Genomic DNA, 19,409 nt, shown 5'->3' on the forward strand with positions numbered 1-19,409 from the left:
TGTGGTGAATAGTACAATCAATGGCGAAACTCTAAACAAATTATCTTCACTATGTCCGATCATAGATGAAAAAGGATTGTTACGAGTTGGTGGTCGTCTTCAAAACTCGACTCTACATAATGATGCAAAGGATCAATTACTTCTACCGCATGGTCATCCAGTTACCGAATCACTACTTCACGCATTACATGTCGGAAATCTCCACATCGGGTCATCAGGACTTATAGCTACGGTTCGCCAGAAATTTTGGTTGACAAGGGCAAAGTCAGGGATCGTCCGCAGCTGTGTTACTTGTTTTAAAATGAATCCGAAAGGCGTTCAGCAATTAATGGGCAGTTTGCCGAAAAATCGTGTGGTTCCAGCTTTGCCTTTCGAATTAACTGGTGTTGACTACGCTGGTCCAATCACTGTGAAGGAAGGGAAACATAAGCCAAAACACGTGAAGGCTTACATCGCGCTATTTGTATGTCTTACAACAAAGAATATCCATCTAGAACTGGTGACAGATCTGAGCACTGATGCCTTCCTAGCCTCCATGGATCGTTTCGTAAATCGAAGAAGTTTGGTGAAAACTATTTTTTCCGATAGTACAACGAATTTCACAGGAGCCGCTCGTGAATTGCATTTCTTGTATTCATTTCTCAAGGACGAATCATCGCAATCAAGAATTGTCAATTTTCTTCATCCAAAGGAAATCGAATGGAGTTTTATTCCGCCAAGAGCACCGAACATCGGCGGTCTATGGGAAGCCGGAATAAAAAGTGTGAAAAATCACTTGAAACGAACTCTTCAGACCGCTGTTTTAACATTTGAAGAGTTTTACACTATGCTAACCCATATTGAAGCTATACTAAATTCTCGTCCATTATATGCACATTCAGATGATCCAAATGACCCGCTGTCGATAACTCCAGCTCATCTCCAGCAAAGAAAACCGTTGGAACCAGTACCAAGACCTTCTTATTTAGACGTCCAATCAAATCGTTTATCTCGTTGGCAGTATCTCAACCGGTTACGGGACCAGTTTTGGAAACGATGGTCCAAGGAATATTTGTCCACACTACAAACTCGTGTAAAATGGTCAAAGAAACGTCCGAACATACAGCCGAACATGATAGTCATCATAGCTAAAGACAACACACCTGCCCAAACATGGAAGCTGGGAAAAATCGTAGCTGTACACCCAGACAACGAACAGTTAAGAATAATTGAAGCGAAGGAATAGTCACATTTCGCCCCGGGAGAATGTTCGCGCCACGTGTAGCGAGCGCTTACGTGTTCTGACATGTCAGGACAAATAAATTGAAATCCTCCATTTTGTCAGCAACATAAATTTTCCATTCACTACCCGAAGCAAAGGCTCTCCATTTCATTCCATCGTATCACCCGCAACGTGCGAGAGCGAGATGAAATAAGTAGCAACATTACAAACGAACAGCACCCGAGCGAGCCGAGTCGAGCCGACAGGATAATCACCAACTTCCGACAAACATAAAAGCAACGCACAACGTGATTCATGATCCCAGTTATTTTCCTAACCGCCAACGACAAAGTGATTACTAAATGTTGTGTAATGAGTGAAATATAAAGAGAAATTTTGGACTCCAAAAACTTGTGTTTTTCAATTTCCACAGTGTGCTTAGCCAGAACCATCCAACCGCAGTTAGCCCGGTTTATGCGCTAACAAACTGCAAGAAATGTAAAAAATATGTTTGTTTCGAGCATGCAGTTATGCTATGTTCTTATTCTTACTCCAATGAAACCACAATCGATTAATACGTTTTTATGTTATTTTATAGCTAATATGTGTAATCTTGGGGGAACCCAATATTACACATATTACACAGCACTTGCAGCAGCTGAACGCGAACGCGAGGTCCAAGATATCCGATCTTCAAATAGGGATTGATTTCCAAATGAAAATGGAAGTAATCCAAATCATCCTCAACCACTGAAACACGGCCAACCATTGCTCTGGCAAGCCATAATGGAAATGAAGTGGAACCTAGCCGTATAGCTGCCCCTGATAACAGAAATTGGTCGACCGATAAGGCGATATTCTCTGCTATAATAACTGCGAGAAAATACCCTATCCAGAACACGGTATCCAGGGCACAAGTGGGATACGTGATTGCCAAAATCAACGGAGTCTTTGTGTGCAGCGATTACGCATTGCCGAGGTGGACGAAAGCACGGTTCGACCTGATGCTCGATAGGTTAACCGAGAAGCTCATTGATCGGAAGCCCCTCGTTATCCGCGGAGACTTCAACGCAGAGAGGGTGGGTAGACTTTCCGCATGAATGGTCGAGGATCTATCAACGACGCCATTTTTTGTGAAAATGAAAATGAACTGGAAGGTATGCGTCAACCAAGTATGGAAAAGTTAATTCGATTATTTCTCCACACCTAATTATAAATCACTCTTGTACCTACTTGGAATAATCATGGCGAAATAAATGCAGCGAGTAATCGTGAGATTGCACGATGAGTCATTTTTCTCTCTCCGACCATCTTCGTTCGGGACTGAGAGTGAACATAGCAAAACAAAGAGTGGAAAACAACATTCAATGAATGGATACTCTTTTGGAACGATCGCACGAAACAAAATAACGAGTGAGTCCAAATAGACTCAATCTGCGTGTATGTATGATTTTATTTTCCCTTGTACTCTTTTCCTTGTCAGCATTCAAGTGCACATGAATCTACTTTCCCGCTCACTTATAACTTGCGTTAATATGTTTTTTTGCGTTGGCTTAGATCGTTTCATACTAGAAACAAAAAAAAGTAATTGCAATAGTGCACAAGAAACAACTCGATTTCAACTAACTACCTATATTTTACTGCCGCGATCGAGGCCTCAATGATTGCTATTTGAGTGAATAACGAATTATTTTACAGAGAAACTCGCTAGCTCAAGCAAAAGTTTCCAGTTTGATTCTCTCATCATCTGACGTCATTCCAAGAGGCAAATGAGGGAATGTTATATGAACTAAACCGAGCTTCAAATGCATTGTAAGAGTTGTAGTGGTCGATAGAATCCGGAACGGTTAATTAATAATACTTTCTATTTTCAATAGAAAACATTGCCTGTGGTGGATTGTAATAATTATAACACCAGATGATGCAGATTAGATATCTTATGACCGTGAGTGATCCATTGTGAAGTTGGTGCGGATTCTATAGTTAACTGATCCCAACAGGTGCTGCTTATTCCTAGGGAAAGAGGCTGACAGGCTGACTGGTATTTCTTGATGAGATATATAAGCAAACCCCTGGATTACGCGTATAGAGTGATGATTGTCGAGAATCAGATATCCATCGACCAGTCATGAACATTGCCCGGGAAAAATAAATTATATTATCAAGGAGCTTTCAATTAGTCGTTGGTTATATTTCAATTTGTGAGTTAACAGCGATATTAGGTATGTTCGGAGAAGTTAATTCATTAGTGAGCGAAAAATTTAAATTATTGAAGTCATTGTATTGGTGGGGTGAAACGGGCAATTGCCAATGGAAGTGAGATGGACTGCGAAAAAGCTGTTTATTCTATTCCTAATGAATGCCCTGTGTCTATAAACGGAAATAAAATCGCCGTCTAGAAGCTGACTGGCACCAAGAGCAAAATAGTAGATTAACACGATTTTTTCATCATTTAACGGACATTCGTGATGAGTTTGACCATAGTTGAATAAAATTATTCCTCTCACGAGCGATAAACTCGTCCATATTCCACCCACTGTATGCTGATATTTCAAAAAACAGTATATTGAATTGTAAGAAAGTGCATTCAAGTTTTGGGAAATATGAGTTTCCAAAGATACAATTGAAGATCTTCTTAACATGTCCGTCTTAGCCACTTCCCTAACTGCTGAAACCAAGGCAGACAACAGGAAAACCGTCATCATACAGGCATATTTGTCTTCTCCAGTCTTCGGAATGCAACGCGGTACTGATGTGCAACTTTTTTTTGCACCCAGTTGAACTCTCACTCCTTACTGCACCGTATCCTTACACCGGTCTATATACCCAATTTTAAACCGCGCTCGAATCTGGTTTGTCTGTTTTGCTTTCTCTGTTGAGGCGGTTGGCATGGGGGCGCGTTGTTATTTTTATGCTTAGCTTAAAACGAGGGAAAACAAAACGTGCCCTAGAATTTGATGCGTATGTGTGTGTATAGAATGAGGCGGGCATCACACAAGTGAGAAGCGAGTTTAGTATCTGAATTCTGCGCCGTGCTGATTTTGGGCTCACTTGTTGCTGAGTTCAGTGCACTTCGTACCAAGAGAAAATACGCGTTTTTTTATGAACGCGCGTTGATGAAAACTGATGAACTAGTGCGCAGCGCAGCGTATGTTTTCTGAAGACTGGTCTTCTCGATACACCAGTGCCAGTGCCGTTCGATCGAAGATTTTTTCGGCTCCCTCATTAACCTGGGAAAATAATTGGCGGGCCACGAACACCAAGCAGCTGACCACGAGGATCCGGAATTGCATCCGGAAGATGGATGTCAGTGCCGTCCAGCGCTTTTGTGAGAGCACCTCCAACAAGTTGCGCCGTATGGCTGAGCACGACCTCTTTGGCAACATTCACTGACTTTATTGAAGAACAACCGTTATGTTTTTAATAAATAATACTGAATTCCTTGAGATGACTTTATTTACTATATCACTGAATAAATTCTTATTTTCTATTGAACACCCATTATATTCGGGAAAAGTGGGGACTAAGACCGAGAATAATTTACTGGATTTACTTGGCAATAGTGAAACCCAGACTAACATATGCTTCGCTAGTGTGGTGGCCTAAAACTACACAAATATCAGCTTAGAAAAAGCTCGATAAAGTACAACGTCTGGCATGCTTATCAATAACTGGAACAATGCCCAGCGCACCCTCCAAAGCCCTAAATGCTTCTACCCTTGCACCAATATGTACAACTTGAGCGGAAAAGGGTGCTCTTAGGCTGAAACGTGTAAAACATTTTGTAGAAGGAAATCCCACAGGACATTTACAAATCCTGAAAATTTTTCAACTGAACACTATAACAGTTCGGCTGGAAAGTTTATAAGGTAACACAGTAAAACAATTTTTTTTCAAAAAATTCATTTTCATTATTCAACATAATTGCCTTCGAGGGCGATACAGCGATTATAGCGATCTTGCAACTTTTCGATACGATAGTACTTTTTCGGGTTTTTCTCAAAATAGGCCTCAATTTCGGTAATCTCTTCATCGTCGGTCTTATAGGGTAAGTCACATCAAATTGCATCACGGAAAAAACGCTGTAGAAATTCGCCCAGTAGACCGATCCTTTTGAAAATTTTAGACAGTAAAATAAAAACTATTAAACAACTTTTGGCATTTTCTTTTTATTCATACTTCGAGCCCAAGCCCGTATGCTCGCACCTTCCTCTTTACCCCGTCCATAAGGTTCTGTACAACGTCAGGTTGTAGTTTTTTTTAAACAGAAATCCATTTTATCTTGAAGTCCGCCTCCAATTTGACAACTTTTGGGTTCTTCCGGAGGGCCTGCTTCATAATCGCCCAATATTTCTCTATTCGGCGAAGCTCCGGTGCGTTGGGCGGGTTCATTTCCTTTGACACGAAGGTGACTCCGTTGGCTTCGTACCACTCCAACACGTCCTTTGAATAGTGGCACGAAGCGAGATCCGGCCAGAAGATGGTCGGGCCCTCGTGCTGCTTCAATAGTGGTAGTAAGCGCTTCTGTAGGCACTCCTTAAGGTAAACCTGCCCGTTTACCGTGCCGGTCATCACGAAGGGGGCGCTCCGCTTTCCGCAAGAGCAGATCGCTTGCCACGCCATGTACTTTTTGGCAAACTTGGATAGTTTCTGCTTGCGAATCTCCTCAGGAACGCTGAATTTGTCCTCTGCGGAGAAGAACAACAGGCCCGGCAGCTGACGAAAGTCCGCTTTGACGTAGGTTTCGTCATCCATTACCAGGCAATGGGGCTTCGTCAGCATTTCGGTGTACAGCTTCCGGGCTCGCGTCTTCCCCACCATGTTTTGCCTTTCGTCGCGGTTAGGAGCCTTCTGAACCTTGTATGTACGCAGGCCCTCCCGCTGCTTGGTCCGCTGGACGAATGAACTTGACAAATTCAGCTTATTGGCGACATCCCGGACCGAACTTCTCGGATCGCGTCTAAACTGCTTAACTACGCGCTTGTGATCTTTTTCACTGACGGAGCATCCATTTTTGCCGTTCTTCACCTTCCGATCGATGGTTAGGTTCTCGAAGTATCGTTTTAGTACTCTGCTGACCGTGGATTGGACGATTTCCAGCATCTTACCGATGTCCCGATGTGACAACTCCGGATTCTCGAAATGGGTGCGCAGGATTAATTCACGATGCTCTTTTTCGTTCGACGACATTTTTCCAAATTTACGAAAAACTGACAGTAAAGCATGGCCAACGTGATCTATACACTCTTATCTGATTATAAGCGAAAGCTGAAGATATAATTCCTAAAAATTAAATTTCTACAGCGTTTTTTCCGTGATGCAATTTGATGTGACACACCCTTTAAATTTCTTGCGAGCATTCTCCTCAGGTCTGTGAACAGAAAAGAGTCGCTGGGGCCAGAACTGGAGAATACGGTGGATGGAGAAGCAATTCGAAGCCCAATTCATGCAATTTTGTCATCGTTTTCATTGATTTGTGTTTTTTCCATTTTTTTCACAATAACAAAAAGTGCTTCATTCTCAATGCTGTAACTCACGAACCAATCGGCCGATTCCTGTAAAATTTTGACACGTATGTATTGAAAGATGGTGCTTTGGTATAGTCAAGTATATTTTTGCGAAAGGCGCCATCTAGACCGAACCGAACTGTGAATCCTTTGAATAGTGGCACGAAGTTAGATTCGGCCAGAAGATCGAAGGATCGTTGAAGAAACACTCTTTAGACATTCCTTGAGATAGATCTGCCCGTTTACAGTCCCGGTAGTCACGAACGGCGCACTCAAATCATGTATTTCTTGGCAAACTTTGAAAGTTTCTGCTTCCTCATTTTTTCCGGAACATAAAACTTGTGTCCGTATGTCTCGTAACGTCGTAAGTCTCATCCTCCATGATGAGATAAAGAGGCTTCGTCAGCATCTGGGTGTACAATTTCCGGATCCGTGACTTTCCCACCGTATATCGCCGTTCATCACGATTCGGAGCCTTCTGCACTTTATATGTATACAGTCTCTTCCGGTCTTTGGCTCTCTGAACGAAAGATCACTAATAGAACATCCATTCTGATCGCATTTCTTCTTCCGTTCGATGCTCAGAGTTTCGTAGTAATGTTTAATCGCGCGACTCACCGTTGACTACACGATTTCAAGTTGTTTTCCGATGTCCCGATGAGAGAGTTGAGGATTTATCAGGTGCTTGCGCAAAATTAATTTGCGACGTTGCTTTTTGGTGACGCCGTTTTTTCCAATTTTGGAAAAACTGACAGCGATAAAAATACAGTGTGAACAATACACTCTAAACTACTACCCAAATTTACAAGAGAAAAATCCCAATGGGTAATTTCCTACCACGTTTATTTTACGTGATGCAATTTGATGTGGGACACCCTTCAGTTTTTATTAGAATAAACATATTTCAAGAACATTCATTTGTAACGTTTGAAACATAATTTTCGCGAATGTATCCAAGTAGTTTAACCCAGAGAAAATCAAATTCAAATTCGCCTTGAAATATCATATCAATTGGATGTAAGAAAAGTTATTCAGTTGCTTTTTTCCGACTTACGTATATGTATTGAGCTCTTCCTTGAGTACGGTTATTTCTTGCTGTGAAACACCGGAATTTTTGAACAGCTTGAAATACTCCATCGGTACATTCAGATAGGACTGCAATCTATATTTCAGACAGCCATGACTGGCGCGTTTATCGATCAGCACCTAAAAGCAATAATATATTAGGGAAATGGGCGAATCCTACAACATGTCAACAAACCTTGATAACTTTTTCGCTCTCACTGCTACTACTACTACTGCCACTGTCATCCTCTGTCCCTGTTTCCGCCGCTGGGCTCTGGAAGTTTGCGGGAGTCACTTTGAAGTAGTAGTCATTCTTCCTGCACTCCATTAGATATGATTCCTCCTCATCGTCATCGTCCCCGCTGGTGAAACCATTGGTGCTGACCCCGTTGGTAAAATGTAAATTACTGACATCTCCGTTGAGTTGTGCATGTACATCATCCTCCACCAGCGTTCGGTCATTGTCACTCAAACTACTATCCTCGCTGTTGCTGTCGTTGCTTGCCATTTGAGCATCCGAGGCGCATCCGTTCATTGTTGCTGGGGGTGCTTGCGACAGGGGCTTCGGAACGAAGCGGGGAATATACATATTCTTTAAAGTATCTGTATGGGAGAACATGCATTTCTTCAAGAAACAATTATCAAATAGCATTGGAGGACTAACCTGGATCCATTTTGGGCAGAACGAAATACAGAGCAATGACGTGATCCAGTTTCGACGCAACCTGTCTGAACTTATTGGGAAAGTCTGTATCTTCTGCGTTATTCACGGTAACAAATACTTTACAATACTCTATGAATCCTTCATCGCGAAGAGTTGCCTCATTATCCAACAGTATCCTGCTGCCATTCTTATACTCATTGAGTGCCAAAGTGATGCTTTTGGGGTTAAGCAGGAACTTACGTGCTATTATCATTTTATAATCTAGCACGGTTTGATTTTTACTAGCACGGATCGAAATCGGTCCATCCACATCTCGACTGCAGATATCCACCCTGTAAAGTTTGGTCATAACACCGTCCGGTAAGTACGGTTCGAACACTTCGTGCTCCTCTCGAGTTTCCAGCAAAAGCTCGTTACTTCTCTCTAGCTGTCTTAACACATCACCGATCTGCAAGGGAACGGATTAATACTGTTAAAAGCTTTTCAATAAAACTCCTCTTACCAATTTATCTTCATCTCCTTCGAAACTCTTCTCGATCACTTCTCGCTGACGGTCGTAGGCCACCAAACGACAGCGTTCGATCGGGACGACTCCTTTCACATTCAGACAGCGGTAGGCTTCCTCCAGGGTTTCGGCCAAGCTGCTCTCATTCAATAGGTACATTTTGTAGCTCTCGATATTTCTGGTCTTCGGATTGGCAAAGTAAACCTTAACCCGCATATCCGAATCAAATTTACTGCGTTCAGCATCTGCCATGCGAATTTTGGACACCAAGCTCTACAATCACGATTTGGATGTTAAAAAACACTAGCCTCAAAAATTAAAAATAATGAGCCATACCTTTATGTGTTCCGGGAATTCATCCTCGCTAATTGGGGTTGAATTTTTATCCGAATCACGCTGCCGATACATCAGCATGTATGCGTTTGTGCTCGAGCTGTAGGCACCAGAATAGTACGTCTTGGATGAACCACCGCCGAATGACTTCTGTATGTCATCTTGAGTGATCTGTTATCGAAGTCGCATTGGTTAACATTCTATCTGGTAGATGAATTGCATACAAACTCACCGATGAAACAGTTTGATCATTGAAGGAATACCAGTGACAACTTGTGAAATCCCTGATATACGCATAGTAATGCCCACCAGATGCACTACCGGAGTGGATCATAATGGCGAACAGCTCGTACTCATAGGGACCAGGGGCGTCGAAGTTACTAGTAGAAGGTGACTTACAATCACCATTCAGCTCCATATCGATGCCTTCGTCATCATCCTTGAATAGAAGAAAGACAAAAAAATCATGCATAACGTGTGTTGTACCTAGATATATTCGGCTCCTAATTTTTGCCACTAATCAAGTACGTGTTGTTCGCTCGGTAATACAGTATGTTCTGATTATTTATTTATTATACACAAGCTGACCCGGCAAACCTTCGTTCCGCCCAAAATCGATTTTTGTTTCGTTATCAATACCTTCAAATATTCACATTTTCCTGCTAAACGAACGTTCATTAGTCCAATCGCAGAACTTTTGATTAATTGATCTTTTAATTGACCCTTTACAATTTCCTTTTACTATCAATTTCCTAGTACTTCTACCAGAACTCGTCATTGTATTATCGAATTATTTTCAGACACAATTCTCGTTCAAGATTTTTCATTCACTTGCAAATAACATGTTTCTCCCTTACATGGAATACATATTTGGTACAGAAAATGTAATAAAATTATGACCTTCTCAGATATGACGATTCCTCGAGTGTTGTGCTAGATTGGTTCTCGGGATATGCAGAAATTTGTGTTTCATTTGTATGACAGACTGACAGAGAGAGGGTGGGGAGTGTCGTACCACAATAAAAAGATTTCTTGCCCGTTTACCCCTTCCCGTATTATTTAATACGCCACACATCAAGTGATTTCACTAGGGGAGAGGAGTGTCGAAACACCATTGAAACGTATCGTATTCTCTAAAACCTTCACATGATAAATTTGATTCCGTTTGCTTACTTAGTTCTTGCAGAAATTTGTGTTTGTTTTGTATGGCAGCCCCTTTTGAAAGAGGGGGGATGAGTGTCGAATCGCTATAAAAACATTTCTTACCTCATAAAACCTACACATGTCAAATTTGGTTCCTTTTTCTTGCTTAGTTCTTAAATTATGCAGAAATTTGTGTTTTATTTGTGTTGCAGCACAACGCGGATTAGGCTTCAATGAAGTACACTTACCTGCGTGATGAAATGATCATTCGGAGTGGTAGTCGTCGATGATACTGATGTGCCGTTCTGGAAAGAGGAATCTTCCTCCAGAGCTGAACCACTATCTGTAGTGCTGCACTCATCAAAAGTCTTCATAAAGTTCTCAGCTGTCTCCATTTGGATCCCCGGTAACCCACCATTGACTCCATTGACCGTTTCGGTCGATAACATCGTGCATTTGTTGCCCACTTGAGGGACCGCATTAACAAAGTTGTTTAGGTTCAATGCCTGCGGAAATGTGACCCTAAAACAATAATTGATCCCGTGATTAACACAAGTCAAAATCATGTGCAAATACAATTTATCTCACTTATCATTCAATTTGATTCGATGAAACGTCTTATAGTCGAAATCGAATCGCTTCAGATGCAAGGTGAGAATATACGGAAACTTGGTAAACTTAAGTCCTTTATGGGCATCGCACTTTTTATCGCATGTTTCGCAGTGATACTGGTTGTTGCCTTCGAGTATTTCCGGCTGGACAAAAGCTCGGAGTGCTTCCTCGATGCTTTCATATGCGACGGTACTCCCGAACGGTCTCACCGGTAACGGGATATCCAGGAACTTATCTTCACGTTTTTTCTCAGTGTTGCACTCCAAACACTTCACATAATCGATCATTTTACCCTCATACAACCGGTTGATGAGATCGGCTTGTTTGGTATTTTTGAATTTCTGCTCGAGCGCATCAAACATGACGCGGCAGAGCTCCTGGATGTCGTGCTGCTGCCAACCTTCAGCTGAATCCCATCCAAAGCTTCGCGTCAAATCAGTCGTCTCCACGGCCGACTTCGGAGATGTCTGAAGATTGACGAACAACTTCTGCAGCTGGTAGGGAATAGATTTAGCCTCATCCTTGCCATCAAACTCCCAATTGTACAGCGCGTTGCGAAACTCGGGCGTCATGAACAACGCCTGCAGGAGACTGTTCAGGTAGCAGGTCATCGCCTGATTAACCAGGCCACGGTAATTGTGGGACGCACTCTGCGAGTGTTCCCCATTGTGACGCAACGTGTATTGCTTATCAACCGGCCGTACCGTGCTGTCGAACAGCGGTGCCGGAAGCGGTGGCGGTGCGGGCATGTTGTAATTGGACGACTCAACGGGACTTGCCGAAGCACCCACTGCTAAATCGTCGTCGAAAGACATTTCTGTTTCTATTGAAATATTCTGGGAAAGTAGATTTGCAGAGAATTAGCATGCATTCGGGACTGAAACAGGAAGGTTTGATCGATACTTACCGGTGATGAGTAATCTAGGCCTTTGGGGATAATAATCACCGTGTTACGAACGCCAAATTTGATGCCGGCATCAGACAACTTCATGCGTCGTTTATCGTGCAAAGTGAGCTGAAAAGAGGGAACATCGGTGGCGTTATATTGGTTGTAAGGTAATTGTAATAATTTGAATTTATTTTTATTTATTATGTATTTAATGACACTAATCTGTTTGATGTTATTTCAGCTTTTTGACGTAGAACTACGTCTTTCATTAAGGGTGTCAAAACAAAAAACAGGTCACGTTTTTATGAAATAAAGTTAACGTTAATAACTATTTATGCCGCGAACGGACTTTGGCGATTTACATACCAGCAATTCCAAATGAAATCGTCCTAAAAATGCAGATTTTAAAAACTTGTATTTTTGATTCCAATGAAAGTGTGTATTCCGTTTGGGTTGGAGGAATTATGAGTTTTTCACAACAATTGGGAATTTTTTGACTCAAGCGTAACTTTTGAAAAGGGCGTATCGATTTTAGTAAGAGAAATCTTGGATAATTTATATCTCAAAAACTATGAGTCATACCGAAATAGTGTCTTAGAAAGAGTTATAGAGTATTGATGGTTGAATATGAAAAAAATGTACACTGAGAAAAAAAATAGTACTTGTGGAACATCGAATTTTTAGGAATTTTCGAAACTTCGAGTTTTCGTATGTTAGCAGTCATTTTTAATCACAAATTATGAATCCTGATGTTATTTAAAACAAAAAAGGTTATTATCAATCTTCTTCTAAATGCAACCATTCTCGAAAAAATATTTGAAAAAATATTTCTAATTTATTGTTTTTTTTTTCATAGTAAATAATCCCTTTTAATATGTTTGTCGTGTTATACCGTCATGTTCGTGAAATTTTATGAATTTGCTTATAATTTCCAACAACTTTTCCGAATACATCATTATGGTTCATTTTTTGACTTTTTTTCTCAGTGTACATTTTTTTCATATTCAACCAATGAGATACATATAGATCATCGCATCCATGTAAAAATGCTATTTTCAGGAATTAATTTATCAATTAAAAACGTACATTTTTGTAGAGCTCCCGCTGAATATGAGGCTAATGTGATAGCGTGAAGTGAATATTTGTGAAATCACGTCGAAAAAGACGGGTAAAAGTGATATTTCCATGTGCCATTTTCACTTACCCATGTTCATACAAACAAACGAGGCTTCTTTATTTTAACGTTATGAAGTTGATGTTTCGAAGGCTCTCAGTGTCGGTGTGTATGTTGTGAGATAATAAACGTCAATTAATCAAAATTTCACCGAAAATGTTACTGCTTTCGAGAACTAAGCGTACGGCTGCTCACTGGACCTTTTGACCACATGAATAATCGAAATCAGCCACGATATAATTGTCATCTGTTAAAAAACAACCAGTTGAATCATTTCATGAGAATTTTGGCTCGAATTATCATGCAACCGTAAGTACTTTGAACATTGTTTTGTTTCTTCCATATACATTCCATATTGAATGCAAATAATTACGACACGATATTTGGCTTGCCAATACAGATACACTTCGCCTACTGCTCCACCTCTATATATACCTCATTTGTACTCATAGTTTTTGAGATATAAATTATCAAAGATTTCTCTTACTCAAATCGATACGCCCTTTTCAAAAGTTACGCTTGAGTCAAAAAATTCCCAATTGCTATGGAAAACTCATATTTCCTCCAACCCAAACGGAATACACACTTTCATTCGAATCAAAAATACTCATGTTTTGTCATTTGTCGATTTCATTTGGAATTGCTCATACCAAACGAATCGAAAATTCCCTAAGATTTGTTTGATATGCTATACATTATAATCCCATAGTCTGTATATGGTTTAAATTAATGAAAATTGGAGGCATCTCCATTTCCTCATACATTTGTTTTGTCCATTTGTGTGTTTTCCCGAACAGAGCTGTCAATAACGAGCCACTTATCGACGAGCAACGAAGGGAAAATCGTGAGATGTAAAGTCTGCGTGAACAAAGGAAAAGAAGAACGAAGGGGAATATTTGCCTAGAGTATAAACAGTGGATCTCGCTGAGGCAAACATGTAGAGGTGAATGAACTGCAAAGTTTAAAGCCTCTCAAAAACAAAGAAAGAAAGAAAGAAAGGCAAACTTTCATTCTCCGTAAGGAAATCGACTGAACAACATCATTGCTGGGCGAACTGGACGGCGAGGGATCGAATGCCTTTCTCAAGGCAATAGGTGTGGAGAAGTAATATTATGGATAAAGTAAAGTTTTCCAAGGGCCTTTTTGAAGGTTACAGAAGAATGAACTGAAGAAGTTTAAAGTATCAAGCAAGGAACGAAGGCAAACTTTCAGTATCGTTCTGTATTCAAAGCAATGAATCGCTTGTTCTTCCTTGTTTTGCGTCATCACATGTCTTCGTTTCGGATTGAGCTATGAACGCGACCAAATTACTCACTCGCTGATGTCTCTGGCATTACAATCATTGCATCAAGCTGACACCATTGCCTTAACCCATTTTAGGCCAAGCGTTCGAAAAATCGAACAGCAACTTTGATAATTTTTCATGGCTTTGGAAAGCTTCTATATAGTAAGGTTTTGGCATCAAATGATAGCTCAGTTTGTTAGCTATCACTTACCATAGGTTTCATTCAATTTTGTATAGCTTTATTGGACAATAAATTCGGTTCAAAGCAACTATTTGTGGAAAGTATAGGTTATGTACATAACCTAACAAAAAAAACTTAATAAAATGTAGAAATATGTAATTTTTCTACAGTATTACTTTGATAAAAGAACATACATTGTGATGTAGGAAAAAAAAGCCATTTGATTGAACCTCCTACAGAACCAAAAATGTAGATTTTGGCCAATGTTTTTGTTTGGCGCTTTTTTGATTTTTTATCATTTTCCGGGAAACGGAAGGACGGAAAAAAATAATTCTTGAAGTTTGGGATTTCTGCCAATAATCAAAATTACTCCAATGGCTTTTGTGAAAAAAATAATTTTCACAGCTTGGTCGTTAATGGGTTAAGGTTCTGAGCTACACAATTGTGTGGGGAATTATCAAGCTAGGCTATCGTCAGCTCACCAAGAAAATAAATGTTCTGGAATTTTGTCACTGAATTGGTTTCGCATGATAGTAGGAAAACTCTCCACAAAGGGTGACAGCTAAACTAATCTAGACTGGCAATATTAACAGAAAGAACTTCTGCTGAGAAGAGCGCAAAACGGAGATAAGTGTGTGTATATTTAGATGCTTCAAGCCATCGATATATGGAAATTTGTGTGAGTACGTGCGTGCTTCATAACCCGTACGTAAAAATAGTGCATCTTCGCTACGCTGAAACCCTGCTCCCGTGTGCATTGGCCCTGTAAGAATGCAACGGTCGCCTAATTTTTTTATGCTATGATTGATGATTGCTTGGTGTTGCAAGTTATGCAGTCGTAATGATAAATATAAACAAGGAGGGGAGATAGCGGGAGGGAAATATTTACGCTAGGGTATTGGTAATGAATCTCTGCTGAAGCAAATATTCAGCCTTTTTCCAAGCAGTTAACATTGTTTGTTTTCTGTCATCAATGCATTGAGTTGACACTATGGTGAAGCAGATGTTAAGGTTGTGCACCAAAAAATTATTTGGGGAATACCAAGTTATTCAATCATTTATATTAAGTTATTAATTTATTGAGGCTCGCGTGCCAGTCGCAAAACTGCCTTCAACTAGGATTGCATTTGCGCTAATCTTGATGATATTGAAGCAGTGCTACTCTTTTCGAGGTTGTTGAGATTAACAGATAGAGTTTATTTAATTTATTTAGTCACAAAGAAAGTAAATGTCGTTCTGGAATTTTGTATGTAATTTAGTTTCGCTTGCCAGTAGCAAAACTTTCTCTACTAAGGATAACAGCTGCGCTTATCTCGAGCATGTATTTTTCTGCGAGCACAAGAATGAATCATCAAACAATTATCGTCAAATGATTCTACAATTAAAAAAAAAATACAGGGCGACCAAACTGGTAGAATGGTTTTTCAAACCTTTCGTAACATCATAAAATAATATCCGCAGTTATAAACAAGCGACTTGAATTAAACTACAGCGTAGTTCTACGTCAACAATGCGGCCGTGTCTTGAACACAATCTCCTATATTTTTTTTAAAAACCTCATCAATATGGGTATCAAATGAAAGTGCTCGACTAGTAGAACATAGCAGGTCGAGAAAAATCGAAATCCAAGATGGCCGCAGTCCCCAAATAACTAATTACTTTTCAGATGGTTTCATTCAGCTTGCCCTGTTTGTATGTATGTTTAAGTGTTTGTAGGATTGTTCACATTAATTGAAATTTGACCCCATTCCTGATCACTAATTGATCTGACATTTGGAACATACCTTTAATTCTACTGCCATTATAAAACTGCGTATTCCATGATATTGAAAAATTAAATTTGGTCGCCGCTAAAAAATGACTGAATGACTTGACTTGGAGTATACACTACATTATGAACAACTTAAATTCGAAAAGGTCGCCGCCACAAAATGGTCGACTATGTATTCTTTGCAATCCCCTCAATATCGGTATCAAATAAAATGATTTGACTAATAGAATACAGTACATCATGGAAATATTCCGAAGAAAATTAGGTAAGAAAGGTTTTGAAAGGTGTTTCAAGGTCATGGAATACGCAGTTTTATAATGGCAGTATAATTAAAGGTATGATCCAAATTTCAGTTCAATCAGTGATCAGGAACGGGGTCAAACTTTAATTAATGTGGGACAATCCTACAAACACTTACACATACATATAAACAGGGCAAGCTGAATGAGACCATTAAAAAGTAATAGTTTATTTGGGAACTGTGGCCATCATGGATTTGGATTTTTCATAAATAACTGTGTTCTACTAGTCAAGCCCTTTCATTTGATACCCATATTGGTTATTCAATATGGAATTATTATACAAGTTATTCAAAATTTCCGAAAATCCAAAATAAAATACTCCGGATAATCGAGTCTAAAATTCTGGATACTACTGAATGTCAAAATAAAACGTATGTCCAAGGCAGCGAATGTGTTTTTGAACGAATAAAAAAAGGACTGTAAAACATGGTTCGGTCTGACTTAACAAAGACCATGTGCAATGTCCACTTGTGCTTCACAAGTCAACGAAATTGTTTCGTAGAATACCATAACTAAGTATTTATTTTACTTTTCTAATAATTTTTATTATATTTTTGACGTAGGACTACGTCTTTCATTTCTATACTGGGGTGTAAGTTCAAAGTTTCGAAAACGAAAGCGTTACGCCGGAGAACGAGATTTTGAGCGTTAACAGCTCCTAAACAACTGAACGAAATGGTATGACATAAACTTCATTCGAAAGATAAAATGTCTACGCGTTCTATGCTTGCTACTTTTTGATCAAAAACTTGTTTCAATTGCCTTAAAATTGCTTTCAACACATGCTATTGAAATCACACCAGTCGGTATAAAAGCGAGTGTCGCTCCGAAATCCAATCAGTTATGATTGCGTAACGATTGAGGTACCATCGCTGGAATGAATGGATGTTTCCCTAACACAGACTTCAAAACCATGGAGCCTGGGGAAACTAGCATTGCAAATTAGATGCAATCAACGAGTACGTTTGTGTTTTTGTCAATCGGAATGTGTCCCTAACACAGACTTCAAAACCATGGAACCTGGGAAAATCAACATGGCAAAATAGATGCAAGCAGCGGATAGTGATCCCCAAATTTTGAAATTAATCGTTAATCAGCTAATCGAATAGTTTTCAGAAGTATGTTATTCGATACGATTAATCGCCCCAAATAATCGATTAATCGTCACACTGTCGTAAGTTGTAAACGATTCGCGTTGAAGGCATTGAGCTTCGTTTACGAACTAATGGTAGCGTCAAAGATAATGATTGATTTTAGGATAAAACTGCAGCGGCCGTACGTTTTTCTCTCTCTGGGTTTGGATCGATTAATCGACGTAAATTATTCGTTCGTTTCGATTATTGGTTGTGCAGTATTCGTTCGATTGATAATCTATTTCTGTAGAGAGTATTCGATTAATCGATTAATCGAACGATTATCGGGGATCACTAGCAGCGGGTACTTTTATAATCGTTTGCGTTTCGAAAACGAAAGCGTTACGCCGCAGACCGAGATTTTGAGCGTTAATAGCTACTAAACAACCGAACGAAATGATATGATAAACACTTCATTCGAAAGATAAAATGTCTACTCGTTATATATTTGTTACTTTTTCATCCAAAAACTTGTTTCAATAGTCTTAAAATTGCTTTAAGAACCGACTATTGAAATCACCAATCGGTATATAAGCGAGCGCGGCTCGGAAATCCACTCAGTTATAATTGAACAGCGATTGGAGCATGTTGTCGCTGTTGTGGTGAAGATAACTTCGTTTATCATGGAAGCACTGATGAACGGTGTCACTAAGAGCCTGTTTGTGCACTTTAGGCCCGAAGGGAATCCATCAGGAGGAGAGTGATGCCACAAACGATTCCACTTGAGACATCGGAGCAGCCACCACACACACACACCCGGAACTATTTTTGTTTGGTTGCCATCCAGCATCGAGAAAATTCCGGAAAGATGTCATCGTTGCTGAAAAATAATCTACCAGTTCCTCTTGGAATTGAAAAATACATTCATGCGAAAGAGTTTATTTTAATGTTTTCTATCCATATAACACTGCAACCAAATACATTTGGTATTGTGATTTTTCAGTCAAGTGCAATGAACAGGTGGTTATCGAGTTAGCATTAACCACTGGTGGGCTTCGAGTATCGACGAGAATCTGGAAAGATGTTATCGTTGCTGAAAAATAATCTGCCAGTTCTCTTGGGAATGAACATTACATTCAAGCGAAATAGTTTATTATGTTTTCTATCCATATAATACTGCGACTAAATACATTTGGTTTTGTGATTTTTCAATCAAGTGCGATCAACGTAAGACCACGTCTTTCGGCAATTTATTAGAGGTGCAATGAATCTTAAGAAAGAATTCCCGCTCTACGCGCACTGGCAAACGATGTTTACTCAACAATTCCTCAAACGAGAAATAGGTGTTGTGAGTAAGGACGAGCGAACGCAAAAATTATGTAGACTGATTTGATGCAACAGATATTTTGTCTATTGGTAATACAACTTTCGTTGTGATTGCTTCTTTTGCTGAATATTGTGCCTTCAACGTAACGCTCTCATTTTCGAAGTCCCCCAAATATTCATTTATTCATTCATTCAGAATTGATTCAGATGCGACTAAAAACAAATGATCACTAAATCAACGATAGTCCTACGTCACCCTTGCGGTTATACCGCAGATATAACCTACTTCCTGTTTTTGTATTATAAAACAATAAATAAAATACCGATATAATAAACCTAACTCTTCGTTTATTTACTTTTATGGTCCATAAGGAAAAA

The 19,409-nt window shown here is 39.7% G+C and overlaps 1 protein-coding gene across 2 annotated transcripts in view; it reads right to left on the bottom strand.

Annotated features, from left to right (window-relative positions):
- LOC129765086 (ubiquitin carboxyl-terminal hydrolase 47) overlaps positions 1-19,409 on the bottom strand; it is a 51,003-nt gene that overhangs the window by 8,783 nt on the left and 22,811 nt on the right. For both annotated transcript variants that reach the window (XM_055764940.1, XM_055764941.1), the window contains 9 exons: positions 11,938-12,045; positions 11,007-11,866; positions 10,667-10,940; positions 9,508-9,714; positions 9,279-9,446; positions 8,940-9,215; positions 8,438-8,885; positions 7,970-8,376; positions 7,763-7,914 (listed from right to left, as the gene is read on the bottom strand). In XM_055764940.1, coding sequence (XP_055620915.1) covers positions 7,763-7,914; positions 7,970-8,376; positions 8,438-8,885; positions 8,940-9,215; positions 9,279-9,446; positions 9,508-9,714; positions 10,667-10,940; positions 11,007-11,866; positions 11,938-12,045 — 2,900 coding nt within the window. The remainder of the gene's footprint in view (positions 1-7,762; positions 7,915-7,969; positions 8,377-8,437; positions 8,886-8,939; positions 9,216-9,278; positions 9,447-9,507; positions 9,715-10,666; positions 10,941-11,006; positions 11,867-11,937; positions 12,046-19,409) is intronic.

This window comes from Toxorhynchites rutilus, chromosome 2 (assembly GCF_029784135.1).
Source record: "Toxorhynchites rutilus septentrionalis strain SRP chromosome 2, ASM2978413v1, whole genome shotgun sequence".
Taxonomy (NCBI): Eukaryota; Metazoa; Arthropoda; class Insecta; order Diptera; family Culicidae; genus Toxorhynchites; species Toxorhynchites rutilus.